The sequence below is a fragment of the Schistocerca gregaria genome, chromosome 7, assembly GCF_023897955.1.
Source record: "Schistocerca gregaria isolate iqSchGreg1 chromosome 7, iqSchGreg1.2, whole genome shotgun sequence".
NCBI lineage: Eukaryota > Metazoa > Arthropoda > Insecta > Orthoptera > Acrididae > Schistocerca > Schistocerca gregaria.
The window spans coordinates 72,701,976-72,729,351 of record NC_064926.1 but is presented as its reverse complement, the minus strand read 5'-3'; the positions used below and the strand labels follow the sequence as shown (position 1 = coordinate 72,729,351).

Here is a 27,376-nt window from a genome sequence, read left to right as displayed (position 1 = left end):
TGAAGATTAGCATCTCCAAAACGAAAGTAATGTCAGTGGGAAAGAGATATAAACGGATTGAGTGCCAAATAGGAGTACAAAGTTAGAACAGGTGGACAGTTTCAAGTACTTAGGGTGCATATTCTCACAGGATGGCAACATAGTGAAAGAACTGGGAGCGAGGTGTAGCAAAGCTAATGCAGTGAGCGCTCAGCTACAGTCTAGTCTCTTCTGCAAGAAGGAAGTCAGTACCAAGACTAAGTTATCTGTGCACCGTTCAATCTTTCGACCAACATTGTTGTATGGGAGCGAAAGCTGGGTGGATTCAGGTTACCTTATCAACAAGGTAGCTAGGATGATTGCAGGTACTAGTAGATGGGAACAATCGCAGGAGGGTGTCCGCAATGAGGAAATCAAAGAAAAACTGGGAATGAACTCTATAGATGTAGCAGTCAGGGCGAACAGACTTAGATGGTGGGGTCATGTTACACGCATGGGAGAAGCAAGGTTACCAAAGAGACTCATGGGTTCAGCAGTAGAGGGTAGGAGGAGTCGGGGCAGACCAAGGAGAAGGCACCTGGATTCGGTTAAGAATGATTTTGAAGTAATAGATTTAACATCAGAAGAGGCATGAATGTTAGCACTGAATAGGGGATCGTGGAGGAATTTTATAAGGGGGCTATGCTCCAGACTGAACGCTGAAAGGCATAATCAGTCTTAAATGATGATGATGATGATTCCGACACGTCATTACTGTGCCGAAAATATTCCTAATTTCACAGATTTGACACTTTCCTTGGGCATAACAGCACTGCTGACAGACAGTGGACTCCGTGCCATGTATGCGTACAATGGGGGAAGATGGAGTACATTATGTTGATTTTCACTGTTGGCATTGACCCAGTTATCACCAAGCACGAACGTGATGAAACATTAAATCTCTTCCCTCTCTTGGTTGGGTTACCGACGGATCAAGTGTAGTTGGGCCCACCACCTGTCTCACCTAAGTGAACGTTAATGTTTCGAGAGCAGGCGTCTGAGTACCGTTGTCTATACTGTGCTTTTCATGGGTGTTAATGTTCTGTCGGTAATCTATTATAGCCAAAGCTTAAAAAAAAATTTTGTGTTTTATGTAAATCAAGGGTCTTCAGCCTTATAAGTAAGTTTGAATTCTAGCAAGTGGATATTTTGCTGAAAGTTACTGTTGTTGTGCTATCTTTTCATTTAGAGTGCTTTGGCCACTTAAAACCTGAAGGTTTAAGGTATTTTTAAATTTTTGGAAAATCAACTGTGGGCCTTCAGCCGCTTAAAGCCTTATTATTAAAATTTCCCCTTAAGCGAAAACATTGCGGCCTGCTGCTTTAAAATATTATGGTAATATAATTTCAAATTTTGAAATTTAATTGTGGCCTTTATCCGTTTGTATTGCTCCTTCTTTATGTTTATTCTATCCACTTTTGCCTTGAGGCTTTCAGCAATTATAACTGCGTGTCTTCAATCACTTGAAATTTATCTTGTTGGTTTTTAAGATTTCTTGTTTGGAGGTCTTCAGCTGTGAAAGAAAAGGGGTTTGAAACTCGTAGTTGTAAAGGTTCGGCTATGTGCTGTTTTGGTTTAAATGTATTATTAAATTACAATAAATTACAATTTTGAAGTGAAACTGACCGCCACCTTATATGGCCCTTTCTACAATCCTAATCACTAGTTCTGCCCCGCGGGTTTAGAGGGCGTTTGGTGACTGGTGTGTTTTATATGCAAATACTATCACACAGTCTGACAATGCCCAAAAGGAGTGAAACGCTTCAGTGATATTGAGTGCTTTCATGATCGAGGCTGTCTCCTTTGTGGAACTTCAGAACACCTTTAAGGCAGTGGTCGGTGCCCGTCTGCGGCAGCCGGTCAGCGCGCGCCGACGCCCAGACACGGCCCGCGTCGCCACTTCGCCGCCCACGACCAACACCGACTCAAAGGAAGGCCTCGGCACTCGTTCGTGACGTCACGTCAGCTAGGCACGACGAACGCCAGGTCTGTTGCAGGCAGAAACGTCGGGGCGTGCTTATCACTATAAATCTATTATTTTTGGACAGAATGTTTGGTATTGTTTTGGATTCTGCAGTTTTATTTAGATGAAAGATCTTCTTGCTATCGTAAAGTTACAAATGAAGATAGTAGTTCTGTATTACTGAATCCTGTCGAAACAAACGTAGATCAATATGAGAAGACCCTTTGCCACATTGCAAGCTTCGGAAATTTTACATTCAAGTAAGTATATTTACTTGATTCATTTTGCTATCGAAAGTTACCCCAACCTCCTTACAATTAATTCGTTTCTTTTATTTATTTATTTATTTTCGGTTGACATCGTCACTGGAAATGTGAATTAATTTACATGTGTAAATGTCCAACTGTTGTCAGTCATTAGATTACAGTCGTTTTCAACGAAAGGAATTCTAATCAGGAAACAAAATAGCCTCATACATCGAAAATACTGCCCAGCTTAAACTTTTTTAAACATGCAGATTAGAAAACATAAATATTCCACTCTTCCAACAGAAAGGAGAAACTTTATAAGATCAAATAATTTTATTTGATAAAACAAGTATCTCTCTTTTGGCTCTTCTTCTGTCCCCCACCCCATCCCCCAACGTGTACAATCGCAAGATATTTCATTAACATTCAGCGCTCTTCACCCCATAGTTAACCAAGATACCTAAAGAAGAGCACCAATATGTTCACAGTTTCTTGTAAAAGCAACCCAGTACAAACATAACTTCCTCAGATTTACAAATAAGGTAAAGAAGCACGAATTCTGTTGCTGCTGGACCATGAAGTTGTTTTTCTATGTCAATCCTTAAAACAGATGGAAATTTAAGTTCAAGAGTACACTATTTGTTAAGAAGTGTAATGAATTGCACAGTTAATTGATTGCAGAAATCTGTCAGAACGATGTGTGTTGATCAAGTACCGCCAATAGTTTCACATTTTCCTGTGCCAGAGAGGGAGACACCACCACTATGAGTATGCCTGCAACGGAGCTGGCGTCCGCCGTGCCTAGATGACGTGACGTCACGAACGAGCGCCGAGGCCCTCCTTGGAGTCGGTGCTGCCACGACCCACACAGCTGTCGCGCGCGCGCATGCGCAGGGCTCGGCGGCGCTACTCACTGTCGGTGCTCCACTCGGGCTCGCAGTTCTGCCAGGGCAGCACCGGCCGCAGCGACGCGAACATGTAGAAGATGGTCCAGGCGATGATGAGGTTGTAGTAGAGCATCACGATGGCCGACACGATCACCATGCCGTAGCCGAGCCCGCGGAACAGCGGGCAGAACGCCTGGTAGATGGCCACCGGGCCCAGGCTCGCGAACTGCCCGAAGCTCAGCTCCATGAACATCAGCGGCAGCCCGGCGATCACCAGCATCACCGAGAACGGGATCAGGAACGCCCCTGCACACACGAGAACGGGCAGCCTGCAGTCGGGACCTGGTACGCCAAGTGGCAAAGCGATAGCGATGATGGCCAACCTGTGCCTCAAAATATGTTGTTAAAGTACGAATGCACGAACAGAAAAAATGTTGGCGCAGGGGGTCAGGAAAAGCTGGCTGGCTAATCATTTAACAAAGTAAGTGGGCTAGCCAGTCATGCTGGGAGTATACTAACACCTCCTACTTAACACTACACGTGGAACGTACTGACCAGCACAGAATTTTTAAAGACATTTGTCCTTCCATTAGATGAAATAGATGGCAGATCAGTGGACAAACTGGGTGTTACCCTCTCGTCACTGTATGAAATGCAGTCAGTCGAAACGTGGCAGTAAATCTATGTAAAGACAAGAACCAAAGTTGGTAATGTTATTGTCGGGTCTGTATCCGGAACATACGAACACCTTGGCACGATATTTCAGCTGTCAACCTACAAGCCAGCATCAGGTGAGAACGCTGCTTGCCATATGAGTTTCGGCGAGATTCAGCAAACAGCGTTCTTATCTAAAGATAGCGTCCAGATGGCCGGCTCAAATATCGCGGCGAGATGATTGTATGATGTGGCCGCAAACGCGACGATAATATTATCAATTAACGCACCGGGAAGTTTATTTAATTAAAGGTAATATTTTTTTCTGACGAGTGGACAACCGTAAGATACGGAGAAACACACACAACAGCAGAACGATTGCGACAGACATATCGGACGACAAGCAAGCGAGGTCAAATCTTGAAGCAGGGGATGGAACTGTAAAACAAGTGAACAAATGTTTCTACTTATCTAGCAAAATTTATTTACTTGCTTGTCGTAACTTGATGATAACGGGAGTCTCTTGGATATTAAGGCAATGTAGTCACCAGACACTAAACAAGACGTTTTGGAGAGGTTTGATCAGTGGTTGTAAAAGGTGGACAACCGTGAAAAAGGAAAGGGGAAAACATTAATAGCAAACAAAATGTTTACAGGGAGACCAGTCATAAAGCATACTGGACTGAAAGAAAATCCAATAAGCAAGCACAAGACGAAATAAATAACTCCTTAAAGAAAAGGAAAGACAAAATCATTCGACACGTAGTTCAGATTTCGAAGAAACTTTTTTGAAGGAAAAAAAAAGAGCAAATAAAGCCAAGAAGCAGGTCCTGAGTATCTACATTGCGAAGTACGATCTGTGGAATGAAATTCAACAATTATTATTAATCCATATGTATGGCAGGAGGCGGAGAATAATAAATAAAGGGTTGCCTTCAAAGAACAATGATGGCGGCGGTGTAGTGGTGGTGGTAGTGGTTGTACTGGTGATTCACTGAATGAAATATGTTGATTATCCAGCCAACCAGAGAATATGCTAACTTTCCTTACCTTAAACTCTAGATACTTGGCGTAAGATAGAGTTCTAAAGAGGTATATTATCTTCGTTACCAGGTCAGGTCAGTTTACAGTCTGGCTGATATTATCCTGTCCCGATATGAAATGCAGTCAGACAAAATAGTGCGTACAGAAATATGTCCATGTGACTGGAGGATTCTCTCGTTAGAGAAAGAAATTTGACACCGAACAAGTAGTATCTTCAATGTTACCATCTTTTCCCAACGGCCGAAAGGGGAAAAACAACAACCGGACGGTTGATTTCATTGAGTGCACGCTATTCATCCCCAAACGCAGATGCATGATCCCGAGTCACTGGAGCAGAGAGATATTATTCGTGTGGACATGCACACAATATTTTCGATGCAGAGTTCATTAGAAGCACTTTCTATAGCCTAATTTCACAGAATGCCTAAACGGTCTAAATTCACTACAAAGATAATTCTTTCCGACAAATAAGAAACGATTCCTGTACAATTTTCACTTTCCCATTTGCACATGCCTCAAGGAGCTTGAAGGACACTGAAGGAATCGCAACAGACAAATAGGTTAGAACCTTGACAAGCTCAACTTCTCTTCTCGTCGTGATCGTGAAGAGGGCATCCCGAGATTCGCTTCCCTGCGAGGCCTGATTGCTAATGAACTCTTATAAGAGGCAAACCAGCAGCCGCCTGTAACTGAAGGCACCAAACGTGGCACCAATTTGGCATCCAACGCGGAATAAAATTTTCACTGAGTGCTCTAACAGAGTGACCATACCCTAGCTCGTCGTGTGTTGGGACGAGCTATTACAGCCTACACTCTGCACTTCCACAAAGTGAGGTTTACAGAGATTGCAGAAAGGTAGGGCAGGGACAGTTTTAGAAGAATGTATGAGTGTGGGATTTATAGATGAAGACCCCTACAAGAAAATTAAAAAATCCTTTGGAAAAAAAGGAAGCAGTTGTATGAAAACCCAAGAGATCAGGCGGTAAACCATTACCAAGCAAACAAGGAAAGCTGGCATGTGGAAGGACTGTGTGGAAGGTCTGTGCAGGGCAAATGAACTTCAAGACAGGTGTATAGAAATTGAAGAGGAAGTAAATGAAGTTGAGGGGACAGATATTATATTTCGAGAAGAATTTAACAGAGCTGGGTCCAGTCTAGAATTATAGTGCAGATGACGTTCCCTCACAATTATTAACACACTGTTCCACTCGATATATATAATATGCAAAACTGGCGAAATAACCACAGCTTTGAAGAATTCTTAAGAAAGCGGGTGATGACAGCTGTGATAACTGTCTGCAAAATCAGCATTTACAGAATAATGGAAAAGCTGGTAGAAGCTGACGTCGGGAAACATTACTTTGCGTTCCGGAGAAATGTGGGAAGACGCCAGGCAATACTGACCCTAACACTTCTCTTAAAGCATTGGTTGAAGAAAGGCAAAACAAACTTTTGTAGCATTTGTAGGTTTAGGGAAAGTTTTGATAATGTTGACTGGAGTACGATCTATGAAATTCTAAAAGTAGCAGAGATGAAACGCAGGGGGCGGTAAGTTATCTATAACCTGTACAGTAACCAGACTGCATTTAATAAGAGTCGAAGGACGTATAAAGGGAAGCGGTATTCGAGGTTGAGAGACAATTTGTCACGTATCCGCGATATTATTCCATTAATGCGAAACTGCACAAACAAGAGAAGATACCAGGGACACATTTGGAACGGGAATTAAAGTTGAGGAAGAAAAAATACGTTGTTATTCTATCAGTGACGGCAAATGACTTGCACGAGCTGTTGAACGATTTGGCAGCGTCTTGAAGCGTCTAGAAAAGAGGTTCTAAGATGAATGTCAACGAATGATCTTTGCTGTTAGGGCAGAAGTGGAGAGAGTATAGCAGGTAGACTGCAAGAAAAACTTTTCTGGAAAAGAGGAATTTATTAACGGCAAACATAAACTCCATGTTAGGATGTCTTTTCTGAATGTATTTATATGGACTGTGGCCCATTAGGGAAGTGAAAAGTGGACGGTACGCAGTTCAGACAAGAAGATAATATGAGCTTTTAGATGTGGTGTTACAGGAGAATGCTGAGGATTGACTGGGGAAATCGGTTTAGTGGTGACGGGGTACTGAATCTGATTGGGAACAGAGGGAGAGGTTGGGCCATCGGACGTATCGTGAGGCACGAAAGAATCGACAGTTCCGTATTTGGGGAAGTGTCGAGGGTAAAAGTTGTAAAGAGAGACCGCGGCTGGGATACAGAAAGCTGGTACAAATGGATGTACGCTGCAGTAATTATGCCGAGAAGAAGAGCCTTGCACGAGTTAAACTAGCGTGGAGGGCTGCAGCAAACTAGTTTTCGTACTGAAGATCCTACGTCAAAACTATTTCGATCATTTTCATTGAATTATAGAATGCGCAGTACACTACTGAGCAACTACACTGCGCAAGACAGTTACAGGATCACTTTTGCGGAACCCCGTAAACTTCTCCATTTGGGACCGAGAAGACTGAAATGTAGCTGAAGGCGGCTGCAACCTTCCTCTGTAAAGGTGCGGAAGAGTCGCGCCCTGTGTCGTTACCCCTGGACTCAGCGACGCTTCAGACAACAATGACCGAGCGAGGTGGGGCAGTGGTTAGCGCATTGGACTCGCATTCGGAAGGACGACGGTTCAATCTCGCGTTCGGCCATCCTGATTTAGGTTTCCCGTGATTTCCCTAAATCGCTACAGGCTAATGCCGGGATGGTTCCTATGAAAGGGCACGGCCGACTTCCTTCCCCGTCCTTCCCTAATCCGATGAGACCGATGACCTCGAAGTTTGGTCTCTTTCCCCAAACAACCCAACTCAAAGGACAATGAGTCGACACAGGCAAATAATGGGCCAGAGCTCAAAAGTTGACACGATATGTAAGCGTGGTTAATGGTGTCACATTGGCACAAGATTTCACCACAATTCTGCACAACGCTACCGTGGACGTGTTACACGATGGGAAGGACATAACACGCCCTGTTACACTCATTTCACCACTTTGACGCCTCTGCGATGGAGGTCACACCACGACACCTAGCTTTGAAATCACGTGGGTTTCGCAGGTGTGGCCGAGAAAAACAGTTCAAAACGCTGGCGCTCGGAATCGACGCGAAAAGGCCTCAGCAGGTTCCAAGAAGGGCGTCAATGAAACCGTCCGTTCCCTATGCTCAAGCCGGCCGTGGTGGCCGAGCGGTTCTAGGCTCTTCAGTCCCGAACCGCGCGACTTCTACGGTCGCAGGTTCGAATCCTGCTTACGGCAGGGATGTGTGTAATGTCCTTAAGTTAGTTAGGTTTAAGTAGTTCTAAGTTCTGGGGGACTGATGACCTCAGATGTTAATTCCCATAGTGCTCAGAGCCATTTGAACCATTTGAACCAGCGCTCATTTTCACACATTTTCCGCTCGGAAACGACGGTATGCAGTGGTACCTGCAATAGGACAACATTCTTGACAAATTTTGCCACTGCCGACTCTCCGCGCACGATTCAAACCATTTCTAAGTGTATCGCGGGGCTGCAATACGGGGTGCAACCACTTTGGACCGTTAAAAACAATGCAACGAAATCTGAACGTGATCCGAAGCAGAAAAGACTGTTTATGCTTTTAAATCCTTTCTTTTTCGCCTACTTCTGTGACGTGAGCACGAAGGAGTGGGACATTAAAATGCGCTTGGCTGAAATGTCAATGGGTCGCTTTAAGAACCTCAGTGCGGCAACGCCCTTTGGCGCTACTCGAGTATCTTTCATGGAGAATTTAAAAATGTCCCTGTACAGAGATACCGTTCACTAATCTCTACCAGCAAACAATCGTTTCACACTTGGGCTTGGTGGCCGCATACGAAATCAGAGGAGTGCCGGAAGGGTTTGCCTATCTGGCTACCGCGTAGAGAGACATTTTTAAAGTGTCAGTAGTGTCGAAATATGCCAAGAATGTCGTCCTGTTGCACATCGTGCTGCAAACTGTGATTTTAGAGTGTGAAATGTGTGCAAACAAACGTCTCTGGGGAGAGCCGGTTTTTAGACGCCGTTTATGCCTCCCTTCCCGAGGCCTTAGCAAGTCGATTCTGAGCAGCGCTGTGCTTTAAATGTTGTTGTGTTTCATCATTTCAAACCAAGTGTGAGAAATATTCATTAACTAACTAACGACTGAATAAAAACATGCCACGCCTTTAAGGCTGTGTGGCTGGATTGAAGAGTTTTTAGCAAACAGAACACAGCATGTTGTTCTCAATGGAGAGACGTCTACAGACGTTAAAGTGGCGTGACACAGGGGAGTGTTATGGGACCATTGATTTTCACAATATATGTAAATGACCTAGTAGATAGTGTAGGAAGTTACAAGCGGCTTTTCGCGGATGATGCTGTAGTATAGAGAGAAGTTGCAGCATTAGAAAATTGCAGCGAAATGCAGGAAGATCTGCAGCGGATAGGCACTTGGTGCAGGGAGTGGCAAATGACCGTTAACATAGACAAATGTAATGTATTGTGAATACATAGAAAGAAGGATCCTTTATTGTATGATTATATGATGGCGGAACAAACACTGGTAGCAGTTACTTCTGTAAAATATCTGGGAGCATCCGTGCGGAACCATTTGAAGTGGAATGATCATATAAAATCAATTGTTGGTAAGGCGGGTACCACTCCATCAACAAAGGAGGTGGCTTACAAAACAATCGTTCGGCCTATACTTGAGTTTTGCTCATCAGTGTGGGATCCGTACCATGTCGGGTTGACAGAGAAGATAGAGAAGATCCAAAGAAGAGCGGCGGGTTTCGTCAAAGGGTTATTTGGTAAGCGTGATAGCGTTACGGAGATGTTTAGCAAACTCAAGTGGCAGACTCTGCAAGAGAGGCGCTCTGCATCGCGGTGTAGCTTAGTGTCCAGGTTTCGAGAGAGTGCGTTTCTGGATGAGGGATCGAATATATTGCTTCGCCGTACTTATACCTCGCGAGGAGTTCACGAATGTAAAATCAAAGAGTTTCGAGCATACACGCAGCTTTCCGGCAGTCGTTCTTTCCGCGAACCATACGCGACTGGAACCGGAAAGGGAGGTAATGACAGTGGTACGTAAAGTGCCCTCCGCCACACACCGTTGGGTCGCTTGCGGAGTATAAATGTAGAAATAGAAATATTAGGCGAGTTGTTAACAACTTGAACACAACAATTCCCAGACTCTATACTTCTCTGAAATTCAAATGGAACAGTTTTTTCGTCTTCCGACACATCTTCACGACTGTTTTCTGCTAAAAGATACACATAAACTAAAATTGAAACAAAATTTAAGTGTAAGTGGGTAATAAATGTGACAGTGTAATGCCTTTGTTTTTAAGAAGTGCAATGCGATAGTCTTCGGATATGCAAGCATGTACCCAGGAACTATGCATCGTTCTTATTAACAAGGCAGCTACTGCAATATCACACTTATACATCGGTACCAGGCAGCGGCTTTCAGTTAAAATGTCCTCCCTTGTAGGGGTAATTACATGGTGTGTGTAGGAGTACATGTTGTGGCGCAGGGACGACGAGATACAGAGGTTTCGGTGCGGCGGTGAGTCGTGCACGGGCAACCAGAGCGCTTAAGGATACAGCTCGCTTAAAGCGGGCTCGAGTCCTGGCCCGGCACAGATTCTCATTGTCATCATTCCCTTATACAGCTGACGGTTGTTCCTATTCGCTACTGCGAATATATTTATGGGTAATAAAGTTTACATATCAAGCAACGACGGAAGGATCGATTAAAATCACTCTGCAGTATGTACTTTCCGTCCCACACACTTTCTGACAAATTATTTACACACATCAAAAAAGTCTTGCTTCACCTCGGTTCCGAGAGTCCCGGAATCTGTACAGAAAATTGGAATAGAGATCAACATAAACATCATTTCCGCCCTTTTTGTTGCTCATGAAAACCACACATTGCATACAGCGAGGCCTTCAGAGATGGTGGTCCAGATTGCTATCCACGCCATTACCTCTAATACCCAGTAGCACATCCTCTAGCATTGATGTATGCTTGCATTCGGCGTGGCATACTGTCCAAAAGTTCATCAAGGCTCTGCATGTCCACATTGTCCCACTCCTCAACAGCGATTCGGCGTAGATCTCTGAGAGTAGTTGATGCGCCATGTCGTCCACAAACAGCCCTTTTCAATCTCTCCCAACATGTTCGATAGGGTTCATGTCTGGAGAACACGCTCGCCACTCAAGTTATCCTGAAGGACGTCATTCACAAGATGTGCACCACGGGGGCGGGAATTTTCGTCCACCAAAATGGATGTCTCGCCAATATGCTGCCGCCATGGTTGCACAGTCGGTCGGAGGATGGCATTCACGTATCATACAGCGGTCACGGCGCCTTCCGTACCCGCCAGCGGCGTACATCGGCCCCACATAATGCCACACCAGGGAACCTCTCCACCTTGCTGCACTCGCTGGACAAAGGCGTTCAGCTTGACCAGGTTGCCTCCAAACACGTCTCCGACGATTGTCTGGTTAAAGGCATATACGACACTCATCGATAAAGAGAACGTGATGCCAATCCTGAGTGGTCCTTTCGGCATGTTGCTGGGCCCATCTGTACCGCGCTGCATGGTGTCGTGGTCGCAAAGATGGATCTAGCCATGGACGTCGGGAGTGAAGTTGCGCATCATGCAGCCTGTTGTGCACAGGTTGACTCGTAACACGACGTCCTGTGGCTGCACGAAAAGCGTTATCAACATGGTGGCGTTGCTGTCAGGGTCCCTTTGAGCTATAATCCGTAGGCAGCGGTCATCCACTGCAGTAGTAACCCTTGGAAGAGGCATGTCTTCGACAGTTTCTGTCTTTCTGTATCTCTTCCATGTCCAACCAACATCGCTTTAGTTCACTCCGAGACGCCTGGACACTTCCCTTGTTGGGAGCTCTACCTGGCACAAAGTAACAATGCGGACGCGATCGAACAGCGGTATTGACCGTCTAGGCAATGTTGAACTACAGACAAGACGAGCCGTGTACCTCCTTCCTGGTGGAATGACTGGAACTGATCGGCTGTCGGAGCCCCTCCGTCTAATAGGCGATGCTCATGCATGGTTGTTTTCATCTCTGAGCGGGTTTAGTTACATCTCTGAACAGTCAAAGGGACTGTGACTGTGTTACAAAATCCGCAGTCAACGTCTGTCTTCAGGAGTTCTGGCAACCGGAATGATGCAAAACTTTTTCTGATGTATGTATTGGGAAATTACAATGTGATTTGCCTTTATAACTTAGCCAAATTCGGTATTGTCTACCAATAACCGTACTTCTCTGTATTAGAAACCTAACTGACATCTTATCGATACAAACTATAAAACTGGTTGCCCGAGTATGTACGCATGTATGTGTTTTCCACAGCTCGTAAGCCACTGGACTGATTTTAAGCAAACTTGGTACACATATAACTTGTTGTCTGGATATCATCACTATGGAGGTAAGAACCACATACGTACGAAAGGGATGCGGCCGGGGCTCAAAAACGAGTGTAGCCAACGACGCGCAAATACCCTAAGTTTAGTCGTTCGGTATTTGAGAATGACAGCAATTAGAAACTTGCAACGAACTTTACCTATAATTTCAAACTTTTGCGGAACTTTTTTCCCTGACGACTCTTATAAAATGATGAAAGGAAACAAGTTTGTTGCTTACTACATTTCCGCTGTTCATGCAGTAAAAATGTCACATGATGCATGGCGTTTTCATTTATTACTTGTTTACTACGAACTGTATTCGTAACACATTCTGCAGACATTATTCACATATACCACCGAACGTACCAGAAAAATTACATCGTTGTACGACACTTAGTTCAGAAGATACGAAGTCATAAACACTGAACGCTTGAAAACTAACGCATTATGCAAACGCTGGAATTTGTTCCGTCGTTGCTACTAACTCTGCTCCCAACAAATTTCGCAGAAATATTTTCCAAAGAAAATACCTAGAAAAATATGTAATTGTGCGACATGCACTATGTGATCAAAAGTATCCCGACATCTGGCTGAAAATGACTAACAAGTCACTGATGACAGTTTCCACTCTCGCGGGCAAACGTTCAATCAGGTGCTGGAAGATTTCTTGGGGAATGGCAGCCCATTCTTCACGGAGTGCTGCACTTATGAGAGGTATCGACGTCGGTCGGTGAGGCCTGGCACGAAGTCGGCGTTCCAAAGCATAGGATTCAGGTGAGGACTCTTGGAGGCCAGTCCATAACAGGGATGTTATTTTCGTGTAACCACTCGTCACAGGCCGTGCATTATTAACATGTGCTTGTTCGTGTTGAATGATGCAATCGCCACGCCCGAATTGCTGCTCAACAGTGGGAAACAGGAAGGTGCTTAAAACATTAACGTAGGCCTGTACTGTGATAGTGCTACGCAAAACAACACGGGGTGCAAGCCCTCTCCATGAAAAATACGACCATACCATAACACCACCGCCTCCGAATTTTACTGTTGGCACTACACACCCTGGCAGATGACGTTCACTGGGCATTCGCCATACTCACAGCCTGCCACCGTAACGCCACATTATGTATCGTGATTCGTCTCTCCACTCAACGTTTTTCCACTGTTCAATCGTCCAATGTTTACGTTACTTACACCAAGCGAGGCGTCGTTTGAAATTTACCGGCGTGATGATGGCTTATGAGCAGCTGCTCGAGCATGAAATCCAAATTTTCTCACCTCCTGCCTAATAGTCATAGTACGTGCAGTGCATCCTGATACAGTTTGGAATTCCTGTGTAATGGTCAGGACAGATGTCTGCCTATTACACATTACGATCCTCTTCACCAGTCGGCTGTCTCTGTCAGTCAACAGACGAGGTCAGCCTGTACGCTTTTGTGCTGTAGGTTTCCACTTCACTATCACATCGGAAAAAGTGGACCTAGGGATGTTAAGGAGTTTGGAAATCTCACGTACAGACGTATGACAGAAGTGACACCCAATCACCTTTCCTCGTTTGAAGTCCGTGAATTCTGTGGAGCGCCCCATTCTGCTCTCTCACAATGTCTAATGACTACTCAGGTCGCTGATATGGCGTACCTGGCAGTAGGTGACAGCACAATACACCTAATATGAAAAACGTACTTTTTTGGGGGTGTCGGGATACTTCTGATGACATAGTGTATTATTCATGCGATAGTGTGTCAAATACTGAAATGCCCTAGAAAATGCCGCATTATGCATGGCGTTTTAATTTATTACATCTTTACTTCTAACTCTATACGTAACAAATTTCGCAGACGAATACTGCTGAAAGTTCGTGCAAAATTATATCGTCGTATAACACGTAGTTCAGGAGATAAGTCATAAACATTAAGCTGTGTGAAAATGAAACTGTAGGTGAAATTCTCTAGACAATCAGGTGAAATATGTTAACAAATACATGTGTATTATGTTAAGTATGAGCCGGCCGCTGTGGCCAAGCGATTCTAGGCGCTTTAGTCTTGAACCGCGCGACCGCTACAGTTGCGGGTTCGAATCCTGCCTCGGGCACGATTGTGTGTTAAGTCCTTAGGTTGGTTAGTTTAAGTAGTTATAAGTTCTAGGGGACTGATGACCTCAGATGTTAAGTCCCATAGTGCTCAGAGCCATTTGAACCCTTTTTTTTGTTAAGTATGTGTGAAGTATATTTGACACGTGAGTGTGAGAGCAAGAGAACGGATAAAAAGCTCATACTAACAGCTAGAGGGATTTCAATCGAATTTTGTTCACAAACTAGTTACAATCTGGAAAGAAATACTGCACGGGTAAGAACCACCAGGCTCCCTATTGTGCTGAGAGTAATAAAGTGGAGAGAGAAGGGAGGAAGAGGAGACTGATGGACAGCGAGGGGAAAAATGTGAAAGTACACTACTGGCCATTTAAATTGCTACACCAAGAAGAAATGTAGATGATAAACGGGTATTCATTGGACAAATGTATTATACTAGAACTGACATGTGATTACATTTTAGAGCAATTTGGGTGCATAGATCCTGAGAAATCAGTACCCAGAACAACCACCTCTGGCCGTAATAACTGCCTTGACACGCCTGGGCAATGAGTCAAACAGAGATTGGATGGCGTGTACAGGTACACCTACCCATGCATCTTCAACATTATACCACAGTTCATAAAGAGTAGTGACTGGTGTATTGTGACGAGTCAGTTGCTCGGCCACCGTTGACCAGGCGTTTTCAGATGGTGAGAGATCTGGAGAATGTGTTGGCCAGGGCAGCAGTAGAACATTTTCTGCATCCAGAAAGGCCCGTACAGGACCTGCAACATGCGGTCGTGCATAATACTGCTGAAATGTAGGGCTTCGAGGGATCGAATAAAGGGTAGAGCCACGGGTCGTCCACTGTTCAAAGTGCCGTCAATGCGAACAAGAGGAGACCGAGACGTGGAAGCAATGGCACCTCATACCATCACGCCGGGTGATAAGCCAGTATGGCGATGACGAATACACGCTTCCAATGTGCGTTCACCGCGATGTCGCCAAACACGAATGCGACCATCATGATGCTGCAAACAGAACCTGGATTCATCCGAAAAAATGACATTTTGCCATTCTTGCACCCAGGTTCGTCGTTGAGTACACCATCCCAGGCGCTCCTGTCTGTGATGCAGTATCAAAGGTAACCGCAGCTACGGTCTCCGAGCTCATAGTCCATGCTGCTGCAGACGTCGTCGAACTGTTCGTGCAGATGGTTGTTGTCTTGCAAACGTCCCCATCTGTTGACTCAGGGATCGAGACGTGGCTGCACGATCCGTTACAGCCATGCGGATAAGATGCCTGGCATCTCAACTGCTAGTGATAAGAGACCGTTGCGATCCAGCACGGCGTTCCGTTTTACGCTCCTGAACCCACAGATTCCATATTCTGCTAACAGTCATTGGATCTCGACAAATGCGAGCAGCAATGTTGCGACATGATAAACAGCAATCGCGATAGGCTCCAATCCGACCTTTATCAAAGTCGGAAACATGATGGTTTACACGACGCATGACAACAACGTTTCACCAGGCAAAGCCGGTCAACTGCTGTTTGTGTATGAGAAATCGGTTGGAAACTTTCCTCATGTCAGCACGTTGTAGGTGTCGCCACCGGCGCCAAAATTGTGTAAATGCTCTGAAAAGCTAATCATTTGCATATCACAGCGTTTTTTTTCCTGTCGGCTAAATTTCGTGCCTGTAGTACGTCATCCTCGTGGTGTAGCTATTGTAATGGCCAGTAGTGTAGATGGAGGTAGGTGATTCCGCACACCGCCACGCGAGACTGCCAACGCAGGCTGTTGCAGCTGGTAAGTAGGGAAGAGCTCTTCTGAGAGGTATCCGTGCTACCGCCATATCCGCCAAAACCAGACCATGCCGTTAGTACACGCCGTTCGTACGATCCTGTCCCAACTTAAGTAATCGTTAGGGAAAGGAAGTTCATTAGAAAGTTTCGTTCAGAAGCAGCTTTCTCATTCTACACGTCTTCTCTAAGTACCACAGCATTAGCTGCAGTTGTGATTTCTGCTACGAGTACACACAGTTCTTCCTACTGATATCACACTATCGGGTTTCTCTGTCCCGTCAAAGTTTCGTACACATCTGCTGCCTAGCTGAGGGTTTTCGAACTGTCATTTAGTAGTCCATTCGTCGTCTCTTAGCAAATGAGTTGACTCAATGATTAAGGAAGAAGACTTGCATTCGGGTACACTCGAGTTGAAATCTGCTCCCAGTAATCCAGATGAAAGGTTCCGTGGTTCCATAAATTATGCAAGAGGACAGGGGTTTCTCACAAACTTAATGGTATATTTCCCTCAAAATCAGTAGCCAGCCCGAGTCTGGACCTCATTTCCGTTTCTCTCACTGTGTAAGCGTTGTTATACACACAAATTTCCCTGCCCTGTTTCTTTCTCAGGTATATCGCTTTAAGCAAGCGTTCAGCCATTCACTCATATGGGGAACGCGCGTACTGAGCACAACCGATGTCCTCCAAATTACGGTATCTGCGGGACGTGATCAGGAATGAAGGTGACGTAAGTGAGGGTTCCAGGCGGCCAAGGGTTTAGAAATATTAGCATTTTTGGTGCGCGTGGGAGGCATGAGCCGTCTATGTTAGCACACCTTCGAGGCACAACGGAAGGAGGACAGAATAGTACTCCGAGGGTCGTCACACAGGTGATGTTTTTTTTTCATTTTTTACGTTACCTATAATTCAAATAAACCATAATAATCTACATCATTTATGACCTACGTCTACATGACTACTCTGCAGTTCACAATCTAGTGCCTGGCGGTTTTTTGAAGTCCTGTTAGGCTACGCCCTCTATTTAGGACGGCCACGGCTCGCGAGAGCCGGCTGCGGTAGCCGAGCGGTTCTAGGCGCTTCATTCCGGTACCACGCGGCTGCTGCGGTCGCAGGGTCGAAGTTCTAGGGGACTGATGACCTCAGAAGTTAAGTCCCATAGTGCTCAGAGCCATTTGAACCATTTTTGAAGCTCGCGAGTGGAGCGGCAGTAACGAAGGAAAGACAGCGCATGGAGCGATGGAAGCAGTCACCGGTCAACATTGGCTCTGTTCAAGAGTCGTGTCTATCTCGAATCCTGAGGAGAAATGGTTCAAATGGCTCTGAGGACTAAAGGACTTAACACTGAGGTCATCAGTCCCTTAGAACTACTTAAACCTAACTAACCTAAGGACATCACACACACCCATTCCCGAGGCACGATTCAAACCTGCGACCGTAGCAGCAGCGCGGTTCTGTACTGAAGCGCCTAGAACCACTCGGTCACAACGTCCGGCCGATCCTGAAGAGAGCACGGGAGCTTATGCTGCGTTGCATGTTAACATCGAGCTCCTGGACTAACTTTGAATGTGAGCCATTTTGTGGTGGAACTTTTTGATCTCATTGCTCTAAGTAGTCACTTTGATTTTCGCTAATCATTCCTTAAACCACTTAGACGTGGGTCCGGGATACTTGGTATTGCAAGTCCATGTAACTGCGCTGTGTCCTGGTTCTGTCGCATTAAAGGAGTGGCCGATTTCGGGATTCCTTTTTTGTTATTACTGTTAATATCTTAAGTGGTCAATTTTATGAATCAAAGTTTATTCGCTGTATAAAACTTCAGCCGCGAATTTAAACTGGAATGAACAACTTCCTTTTTCGTGACAACTATAATAGTAACAATTTTGCGCCGTCTAACGGTGCTTTGGTCTTTAATTTCGTGGGTTGGATTGCCTGATCATTATCACCTTGAACTAGTTGTAGTTTATAAATTTGTTGTGGTCTTCAGTCCTGAGACTGGTTTGATGCAGCTCTCCATGCTACTCTATCCTGTGCAAGGTTCTTCATCTCCCAGTACCTACTGCAGCATACATCCTTCTGAATCTGCTAAGTGTATTCATCTCTTCGTCTCCCTCTACGATTTTTACCCTCCACCCTGCCCTCCAATACTAAATTGGTGATCCCTTGATGCCTCAGAACATGTACTACCAACCGATCCCTTCTTCTGGTCAAGCTGTGCCACAAACTTCTCTTCTCCCCAATCCTATTCAATACTTCCTCATTAGTTATGTGATCTACCGATTCTTCTGTAGCACCACATTTCTAAAGCTTCTATTCTCTTCTTGTCCAAACTGGTTATCGTCCATGTTTCACTTCCATACACGGCTACACTCCATACAAATACTTTCAGAAATGACTTCTTGATACTTAAATCTATACTCGATATTAACAAATTTTTCTTCTTCAGAAACGCTTTCCTTGCCATTGCCAGTCTACATTTTATATCCTCTCTACTTCGACCATCATCAGTTATTTTGATCCCCAAATAGCAAAACTCCTTTACTACTTTAAGTGTCTCATTTTCTAATCTAATTCCCTCAGCATCACCCGACTTAATTCGACTACATCCCATTATCCTCGTTTTGCTTTTGTTGATATTCATCTTATATCCTCCTTTCAAGACACTATCCATTCCATTCAACTGCTTATAAATTATGAAGTGAAATTTCACGTCATTGGAGATGGCGTAATGAAGTATTGCTTTATTAGTAACTGCGGTTGTCACACTATTACATTTAACATCTCTTTCTGCATTTGGCGCTACCCAGTGCTTGGCTGCCGGTTTTAGTATTTTAGTGCGCTGTGCATTAATACTGAGTTTCTGTGTTCTAGAATCCATTATTGGTGTGCGCAGGCCCTCCTGCCTGTTGTTGTTACACGACCTCTCGAGCACGGAATTCAGACCAAACGTCGAGAATGTGCTGATTGCTGTGTAGATCTTTCGGGCTATCATAACCTCATATTGCCGAATGATTTCCAAAATAGTTAATTCACGTTTTTATGAGATGTTGCTATTTGAGTATTTTTTGAAACCTAATAGGTTTTACAAATTGTCATTTCGCATATTCACAAGACGCGGTAATTGACTAGTGAGCTCAGATGTGTAGTTATATTTGTAGTTATATTTGTGTAAAGTAATTCTTTAATTTACAGTTGGGGTCATAAGGCTGCTCTTATTTTAAAATTTTTCAAATCATTCTCATTGCCTTTATACAAATGAACAATCGGTGTAGATCATTTACAAATATTAATTAATCATTGTGTTATTACCGGTGCACTGTTTTAATTAATGTGGTGAAAATGAGTCTTCCTATCCTCAACCCGGAGGTTCGAGTCCTCCCTCGGGAATGGGTGTGTGTGTGTGTGTCTGTCATTAGGATAATTTAGGTTAAGTAGTGTATAAGCTTAGGGACTGATGACCTTAGCAGTTAAGTCCCATAAGATTTCAGATACATTTGAACATTTTTTAATCCTCAAATCGGGTCCGCATCCCACTCCAGCAGTCCATGTGCCCTGCTTACCAATCCCAGAATTTACCAACTTCAAAATTGTTCTTACCTCGCAGAGACAGAAAAGAAAAAAATCACATCCCGCAAAGATTGCATCCAAATACATTCCATTATACACCACCAGTTAGCGTCACCAATGTTTCGCAAAATGCTGCGATACGGGTGGTTTGCTGGCAAACTTTGCAGCGACAGAGAATCTTTTATGAATGTAAACCAAGTCCCTTTTTCTATATAAACTTTGAAACAACGACGGAATTGTAAAAATGCGACCTTTATAATGTGTGCAAGATACCGAGAAATTTTCTGATTCCCTGTTTCACGATGAACATCACCCCATCACGTCTAAATCAACAACAGTAAAATAAGACAAGTTGTCAATATAACATTAGTTATTTATTAGCCTTGTATTATTGAGTTATTCATGTCATTTGTAATGTTGCCGGCCGCGGTGGTCTAGCGGTTCTAGGCGGTTAGTCCGGAACCGCGCGACTGCTACGGTCGCAGGTTCGTATCCTGCCTCGGGCATCGATGTGTGTGATGTCCTTAGGTAAGTTAGGTTTAAGTAGTTCTAAGTTCTAGGGGACTGATGACCACAGCAGTTGAGTCCCATAGTGCTCAGAGCCATTTGAACCATTTGTAATGTTGTTGGAAACTTGTAGCGTCATCTATGAAAACCAGTGATCATCAAGACCTCGAACGATGAACAGAATTATGCTCTCTCTTCACATGCCTTACGTAACGACCCAGGCACACTCAAAAGCTTTTTTTTTTCCTTTTTTTCTTTCCCTCCAAGCATTGTGGAATTAATTGCAGTTGATGTTCTTTGTCACAGTTACATATGCAAAGCAGTTTAACGATGAGACTTTTAGGGAGGCTGCAGGATAGTAGCAAATTACTGTATGCAAATATTATTCACGTTCACCAGGAAGTGACAACCTTTTCATGTGCTACAAAGGAGTGACGTTTCCACAAAATAACTCATACGTTGTAGTGGACACAGCATAGCAACACCCCGCAGACATCGTGCGTGACGAATAGTCATGCATAAGCGTACACAGACATAGGATGATAGCTAAGGAACCCACATATATCAAGGGGATTTCTCTCGTTACTACGTGGAAACGCTGGAACAAATGTGTATGAAAAGGCCGCGCGCAGAATTACGATTATGGGGGAGGGGGTCTTGGTGCTCGGTCCCTATTAAGCTAGAAACATGGAGTAAAAAGGTTTTGGTTTAGTCCCGACCAACGGTGATTTGTATAGCCTTTCGAACATCTGTCTTACTGCAGTTATGTAACAATTTATTAAGCAAAGTTCGAATGATGAATCGGAGCGGACGCCCAGGTAAATCGCGCAAATGGACTACTTCCTTTCGGAATATATTTTTATTGCGCTAAAATAAAAGCTCAGCGAAAGGCACCATTTTTGTGTTCACCGTTAGGATTTGACGTGCAAAACCAGTCACTCTCGTTCGGATTTTACTTTCAAAAACCCTTAAACAACTCCAGGCTAGACTTAGGTTAATGTTTCAGACTTGGTCCACAGGTATATCGGACCTTTGTCTAAGAAGTTTTACTAGTCTCACTTCGTTTGGATTTTACCTGTAAAAACACATTTTTTGCGAGGTTTTTGAAGCGCGCCCGTTCCATTCTTTAAACTTTAATCGGTTCAAAACTACCGTGAAGGTAGCTAAATGGAAAAGTTAACATGAATTTTGTTAATCCAATAATCTTTATCCGTTGTCGAAATACGATGGTTTAAAGACGAGCTAAACGTAGCACGTAAAATTTGTTCCTATGTGAACTGAATGCGCGGAAGCTGTTTAAAGTGAATCAAATTAATAAATAACGTTCTTAGGATAAACATTCCCTTTAAAAATCTAGCTTCACTCGCATTTTACGTGAATAAAAGAAAACATTCCATGTTTCAAACTTGTGCGAATCGCTTCAAAGTTTGTATCAAGGTAGATAAATAAATGGTTCAAATGGTTCTGAGCACTATGGGACTTGACTTCTGAGGCCATCAGTCCCGTAGAACTTAGAACTACTTAAACGTAACCTAAGGACATCACACACATCCATGCCCGAGGCAGGATTCTAACATGCGACTGTAGCGGTCGCGCGGTTCCAGACTGTAGCGCCTAGAACCGCTTGGCCATCCCGGCCGGCGTAGATAAATGCATTTAACGTCTAAATACACGTCACGCTATGGCAGTCTAATGTCAAAATTTTGGTAGAGTAAAATTTGGGACCCAGAACGAAAAATTCTATCATGACACAGACAAAAGGCGAATATGTCCTGGGCAGAATTAAGAATGTAAAATAACGGAACTAACTATTCGGTTTGTCTGGCACCTTCAGAGACATTTAAATTAAAACAACTTCACATATTCGCTTCTTTTTACGAATTAACCGTACTTCCCCAGCAAAGCAAGCTTTCTGCTGCAATGTGTTGGTACACTTTGTCCCAAACCCAGAAGATTCGCCAGCCATGGTAAACAATAGATAACAGGATATGGCTGAAGAGCATACAAGTAATGCTAAAAAAGTTCTTCTGGCGAATAAAATTTCTGGGGGTGGATGCATTATATTACATGACGTGCCTACAAATATTACCATGCAAAAAAGCGCGAATATGTGAAACTGTTTTGATTTAAATGTTTTCTGAAGCTGCCAGGTAAGTTGAAAAGCTTATTCACTTCTTTTACATTCCTAACTCTGTCCAGGATATATTTGCCATTTTTGCGCTATGACAGGAATATTTTTCATTTTGTTTTATTTGTGTTTGAAGACCACAACGTTTCTCCGTGCCGATAGTGAAATTTTATCTGGGTGGTAAAAAGTTAGGAAAACGGTTAAATATTGTACTGACAATTCAGCTGCGTTGCGCTAGCCATTTTCGCGGATGACCTGTTCGCATTGCGTCACACGTGCGAAGCTTCACTAAAATCCAGAACACAAGCGTTTTTGGTACTACAGCAAACACGACGATATTCAGGAGGGAAAAAGTTTGCACATTATTCAAGGTGAGATGCTGCTATAAAATATTTCGTAACGGTGTTTGTCTACATGTACGTGTCTGAAAATAAAAACCTACGCTAGATGTGCTGTTCGTCGGAGTTTCTTTTGTAGTGACCAAAAGACTTTACTGAAATTCAGAATTACAAAAGACGGAAGTTTGGTTGCATCCGATGTCACCTGGATCTTCAGACAATGTTCTGTCGGCATCTACAAAACTAATAACACTAGTGAACGTCTACACAAGGTATCAACGTAGTATCGGGAGGTAGAAAAACAAAATATCTCCTCTCGTCGTTAATTTATTTCACGTTAATTTATTTTACTTGTATTTAGTTGAATACCGAAACTATAAAAAGCGTCACAAGATTAATCTTCACTTAATTATTTATTGCTAGATTGCTTAGAACGAGCAAGGTGGCATAATACAAAGTCAATGATTTTACATTGAGGAGTACGCAAACCTACTTGCACTGGTTTGCTTTTGTTATAATTCACGTAATGCTGCAACGATTCTTCCAGAAGGACTACGTCCACTCTCTCCATTGTCATTCTGATTAAACTAATCTCTTCATATGGGTTTAATGAAATCATTCGTAGCCAGCGGTTGTGACCGATACTGCGGCTCGTGGTCTTGCGGTAGCGTTCTCGTTTCCCGCGCACGGGGTCCCGGGTTCGATTCCCGCCGGGGTCAGGAATTTTCTCTGCCTCTAGATGACGGAGTGTTGTGAGTATTTCATCCTCATTAACTCGCAAGTCGCCGTAGTGGCGTTAAAGAACTTGTTGAGCGGCGGCCGAACCGCCCAGCGAGGAGTCTCCCAGCCACCAATGCCATACGCTAATTATTATTCATTATGCCGGCACGGTAGCTCAGCGTGTTCGGTCAGAGGGTAACGTGCCCTCTGTAATAAAAAAAAAACTGAGTTAACAGATCAACAACGAACTTAAATGGATGTCTTACGACGTCCGCCCCGAGCAAATTGAATGAACTAAAGCGAACAAAAATGAAAATTAAAAAAAAGAAGCGGTTCTACGCTCTTCAGTCCGGAACGGCGGTGCTGCTACGGTCGCAGGTTCGAATCTTGCCTCGGACATGGATGTGTGTACTGTCCTTAAGTTATTTAGGTTTACGTAGTTCTAAGTCTAGGGGACTGATGACCTCAGATCTTAAGCCCCATAGTGTTCAGAGCCATTTGAACCATTTTTTGAAATCGTTCATACGATAACTTTAGTTCCTAAAAGTAAGAAAACATGTCTTGGTTTTCCTAGATCGTCTTATTTGTAGTAGTTGTTGGTCCACGGCGATCTCATGTTCATTACAGTGATGTATATACGATTTCTAGTGGGCTGCCTACCAGGTTAGTGTCACTGAACACTGGCGCCTCTTTGGAAATCGAATGTTTCATACTTGGTGATGCGATGGACAGTAAAGGCTCTGTGCTGGTGTGCAGGATGACTCAGATCCTCGTACCCTTCACCGGACTGGGCTTCCGCTCGAGTTCTCGAAGCTGTTTCCCCGATCAGGTCGCAGTCGCAACCCTCTCCCTTTCTTCTCGAACTGAACTTCTAATGAGAGAGTAATAACTTTCTCTAGACTGGATGTTAGACTCTTAATTTCATTTTCTGCGAAGACTTCCGCAATCTGTTATCTCTCAGAGAGTATTAGCAGCCTTGTTGATGATGCGGTGGACAAGTACAGCACCATACAGTTATAAGTGGCACATGGATGTCAAAAGCAATGAAAAGCGCTTCGCTGAAATGATAAGGATTTTACAGGAAGGCTCTTTAAGTGGTTGTGAAGCGCCACAGAAACACGAACGTAACATCGTGCTCGTCAAACTATGTAACAGAAGACGGTGACAGAGAGTAAGACGTAACATGGATACTGAAAGTAGAATCACGAAGACCAGCGGAAGATTACGGTGTAACGTTCCGTCGACTACTAGGTCTTTAAAGATAGAGTGCAGGCGCAGCCTGGGAAGGGGTGCCGGCCGAAGTGGCCGTGCGGTACTAGGCGCTGCATTCTGGAACCGCGAGACCGCTACAGTCGCAGGTTCGAATCCTGCCTCGGGCATGGATGTGTGTGATGTCCTTAGGTTAGTCAGGTTTAACTAGTTCTAAGTTCTAGGGGACTAATGACCTCAGAAGTTGAGTCCCATAGTGCTCAGAGCCATTTCAAACATTTTTTTTTTTTTCGGAAGGTGTGTGGAGAGAAATCGACCGTGCCCTTTCAAGGGAACCATGCGAGCATTCGTTTCAAGCGATTCAGGGAAAGCACGGACGGTGTAAATTTGGATGGTCGGACTCCCAAGTGTTACAGTACAGCACAGTCCGTTACCACAGTGGCAGCTCGATTGTACTTGAGTACCAAGGTGCCGTAGTCCAGTGCAGCGCCACAGTGGTGTGGATATTAGATGTGGAAAACTTTAGTGTTTAGCACACTGGACTCGTATTTAGGTGGACGACGGTTCAAAACCACGTCCAGACACCCTGATTTAGGTTTCCCGTGATATCCGTAAATCGCTTGAAGCAAATGCCGGGATGGTTTCTTTCCTTTGAAAGGGCACAGCCGACTTACTTCCCCATTCGTCCCAAACCGATGAGACGGCCGACCTCACTTTCAGTCCGCTCCCCCCACATCAATCAATCAAACCATTCATAATCTTTTTCTTGTGCTTTTGTCTCGCAATGGCGCAAGGTCGGCACGGTTATTGGCGGATGTGACACGGTCACTTTAAATTGCGGCCGGTGCCCTTCCTGTCACCACAACGTTAACCTCCAGGATGGAAAGTGTGTACCCCAACTATCTGCCAGTAGTGTTATTCATGTGAAATCGAATCGTGTAAATGCGGGTACCAGGCTGGTATTCACTTAGACCCTAACAATCGCATCCAGGCTTGGCTGCATACCGACCCTCGTCGTTAATCTGCCGGACGCATTCGATCCTGGGCCGGTGCTTCTCCCTCTCCTGGAGGCGGCGCTTTAACGCGCACACCTATCCGGACGGGTTTATTATTCCACCTATAATACACGGTGCGTCAGGAGGAATTGAAACATACGTGCTTTGAGGGGTAATAGTAATACTTGGCCTGAACAGAAAATATACATACTGGGTGTATGCTGCATTCCGAATCGTTTCTCAGATAGAACACATTTAATATCGGTTTTGTACGTGTTTCTTGAATAATTCGAAAACCGGACCCTGTAGCGTAAACATGTCCGAGTAAAAAATAAACTACATTAAATTTACTAAAGAAAGGTCCTATTCATTTTGTATGGAGGACTAATATTTTGTGCAAACAGAGCACAAAAATACTGAAAATGTCGCGCGATGCGTACGCCCTGTAGCTAAGGTAGTTTTTGCTGGCCAATCTGAGATATTTTCCCGACTACACAGGCCGCAAGTCTCCTGTATGAAATTTTTCGTCTCAACTTTCTCCACACTGTTATGATACGTTGCAAACAATGATAGTGTTTCAATAATACAGACACTAAATAACAATGTATCTGAAATGGGTACTATCTCGGAAACCATTCGGAATAGCGCATATGTCAATATGAAACGTTTTATTCAGAATCTCTAACATTATCACCTATCAAGGCTTCAATCTTTCTTCCTCACCCATTGTCTATTACTTTGTTTTATTTATTTATTTTATCAACAGTACAGAGTAACCCACCGCCTTGAAATGTAAGGGGGGTCGGGTGATTCTAAATTTAACAGCAAAGATTTCTTGTTACTATAGTCTTATTGGTAAATAGTTGTTGATGATTTTTTAAATAATGTAAAGAATGTAACATATAAAAATTTCTTTAAGGTTACAAAGAATTGAATACTTATCAATTTTTCAAGGGGTTCATTATAATTTGTTTCTGCCTACTTAATGAGGCTGTAGTTTATTTAATGCAAATGACAAAGAAAAGTTAAAAAAAATGTAATGCAGTAAGTGAGAGGAAAATAAGTTTGTCTTGTTGTTGGTAGCTGTGGGCCGGCCGTGGTGACCGTGCTGTTCTAGGCGCTTCAGTCCAGAACCGCGTGACTGCTACGGTCGCAGGTTCGAATCCTGCCTCGGGCATGGGTGTGTGATGTCCTTAGGTTAGTTAGGTATAAGTAGTTCTAAGTTCTAGGGTACTGATGACCTCAGATGTTAAGTCCCATAGTGCTCAGCCATTTGAACCATTTTTGGTAGTTGTGGTATATTCTGTGTGATACCTTAGATACTTAAACCTAATATTATACAAATTAAATACTGGTTGATCATTTGATACAAGGAATATATTAATTTTAGCTTTACATGAAGAACACACTGATGGTTGTAATTTTGTTAGTGGAAGTAGAATGTAGTTCATTGCTACTTGAATGCAGTATACCTTAACTAACTTAATGCGTTACATTCTTTGTTTTATGCAAGGTTTGCCCAGAATGTAATGAACCGTTTTTTTCAGCCGAAAACAATGCTACGAATGCGAAACGTTACGTATGTATTACTTGAAGTCTCATGAGTGAGCGCGCCAAGTTTGTCACTTCCGACAGATAGCGTAGCTGCATGACAGCTTCAAAATGGCGTCTGTAGGTCATGTATGTTACAAGCAACGTGCCGTTATTGAATTTCTCACTGCAGAGAACGAAACTGTGGGGAATATTCGCAAACGCTTGTGCAAAGTGTATGGAGCA

General features: G+C 43.8%; 1 protein-coding gene across 1 annotated transcript in view; it reads right to left on the bottom strand.

Moving 5' to 3' along the window:
• LOC126282289 (mucin-5AC-like) overlaps positions 1-27,376 on the bottom strand; it is a 758,596-nt gene that overhangs the window by 344,723 nt on the left and 386,497 nt on the right. Inside the window, exon 4 of the mRNA XM_049981941.1 lies at positions 3,144-3,422. Within this exon, the coding sequence (XP_049837898.1) occupies positions 3,144-3,422 (279 nt within the window). The remainder of the gene's footprint in view (positions 1-3,143; positions 3,423-27,376) is intronic.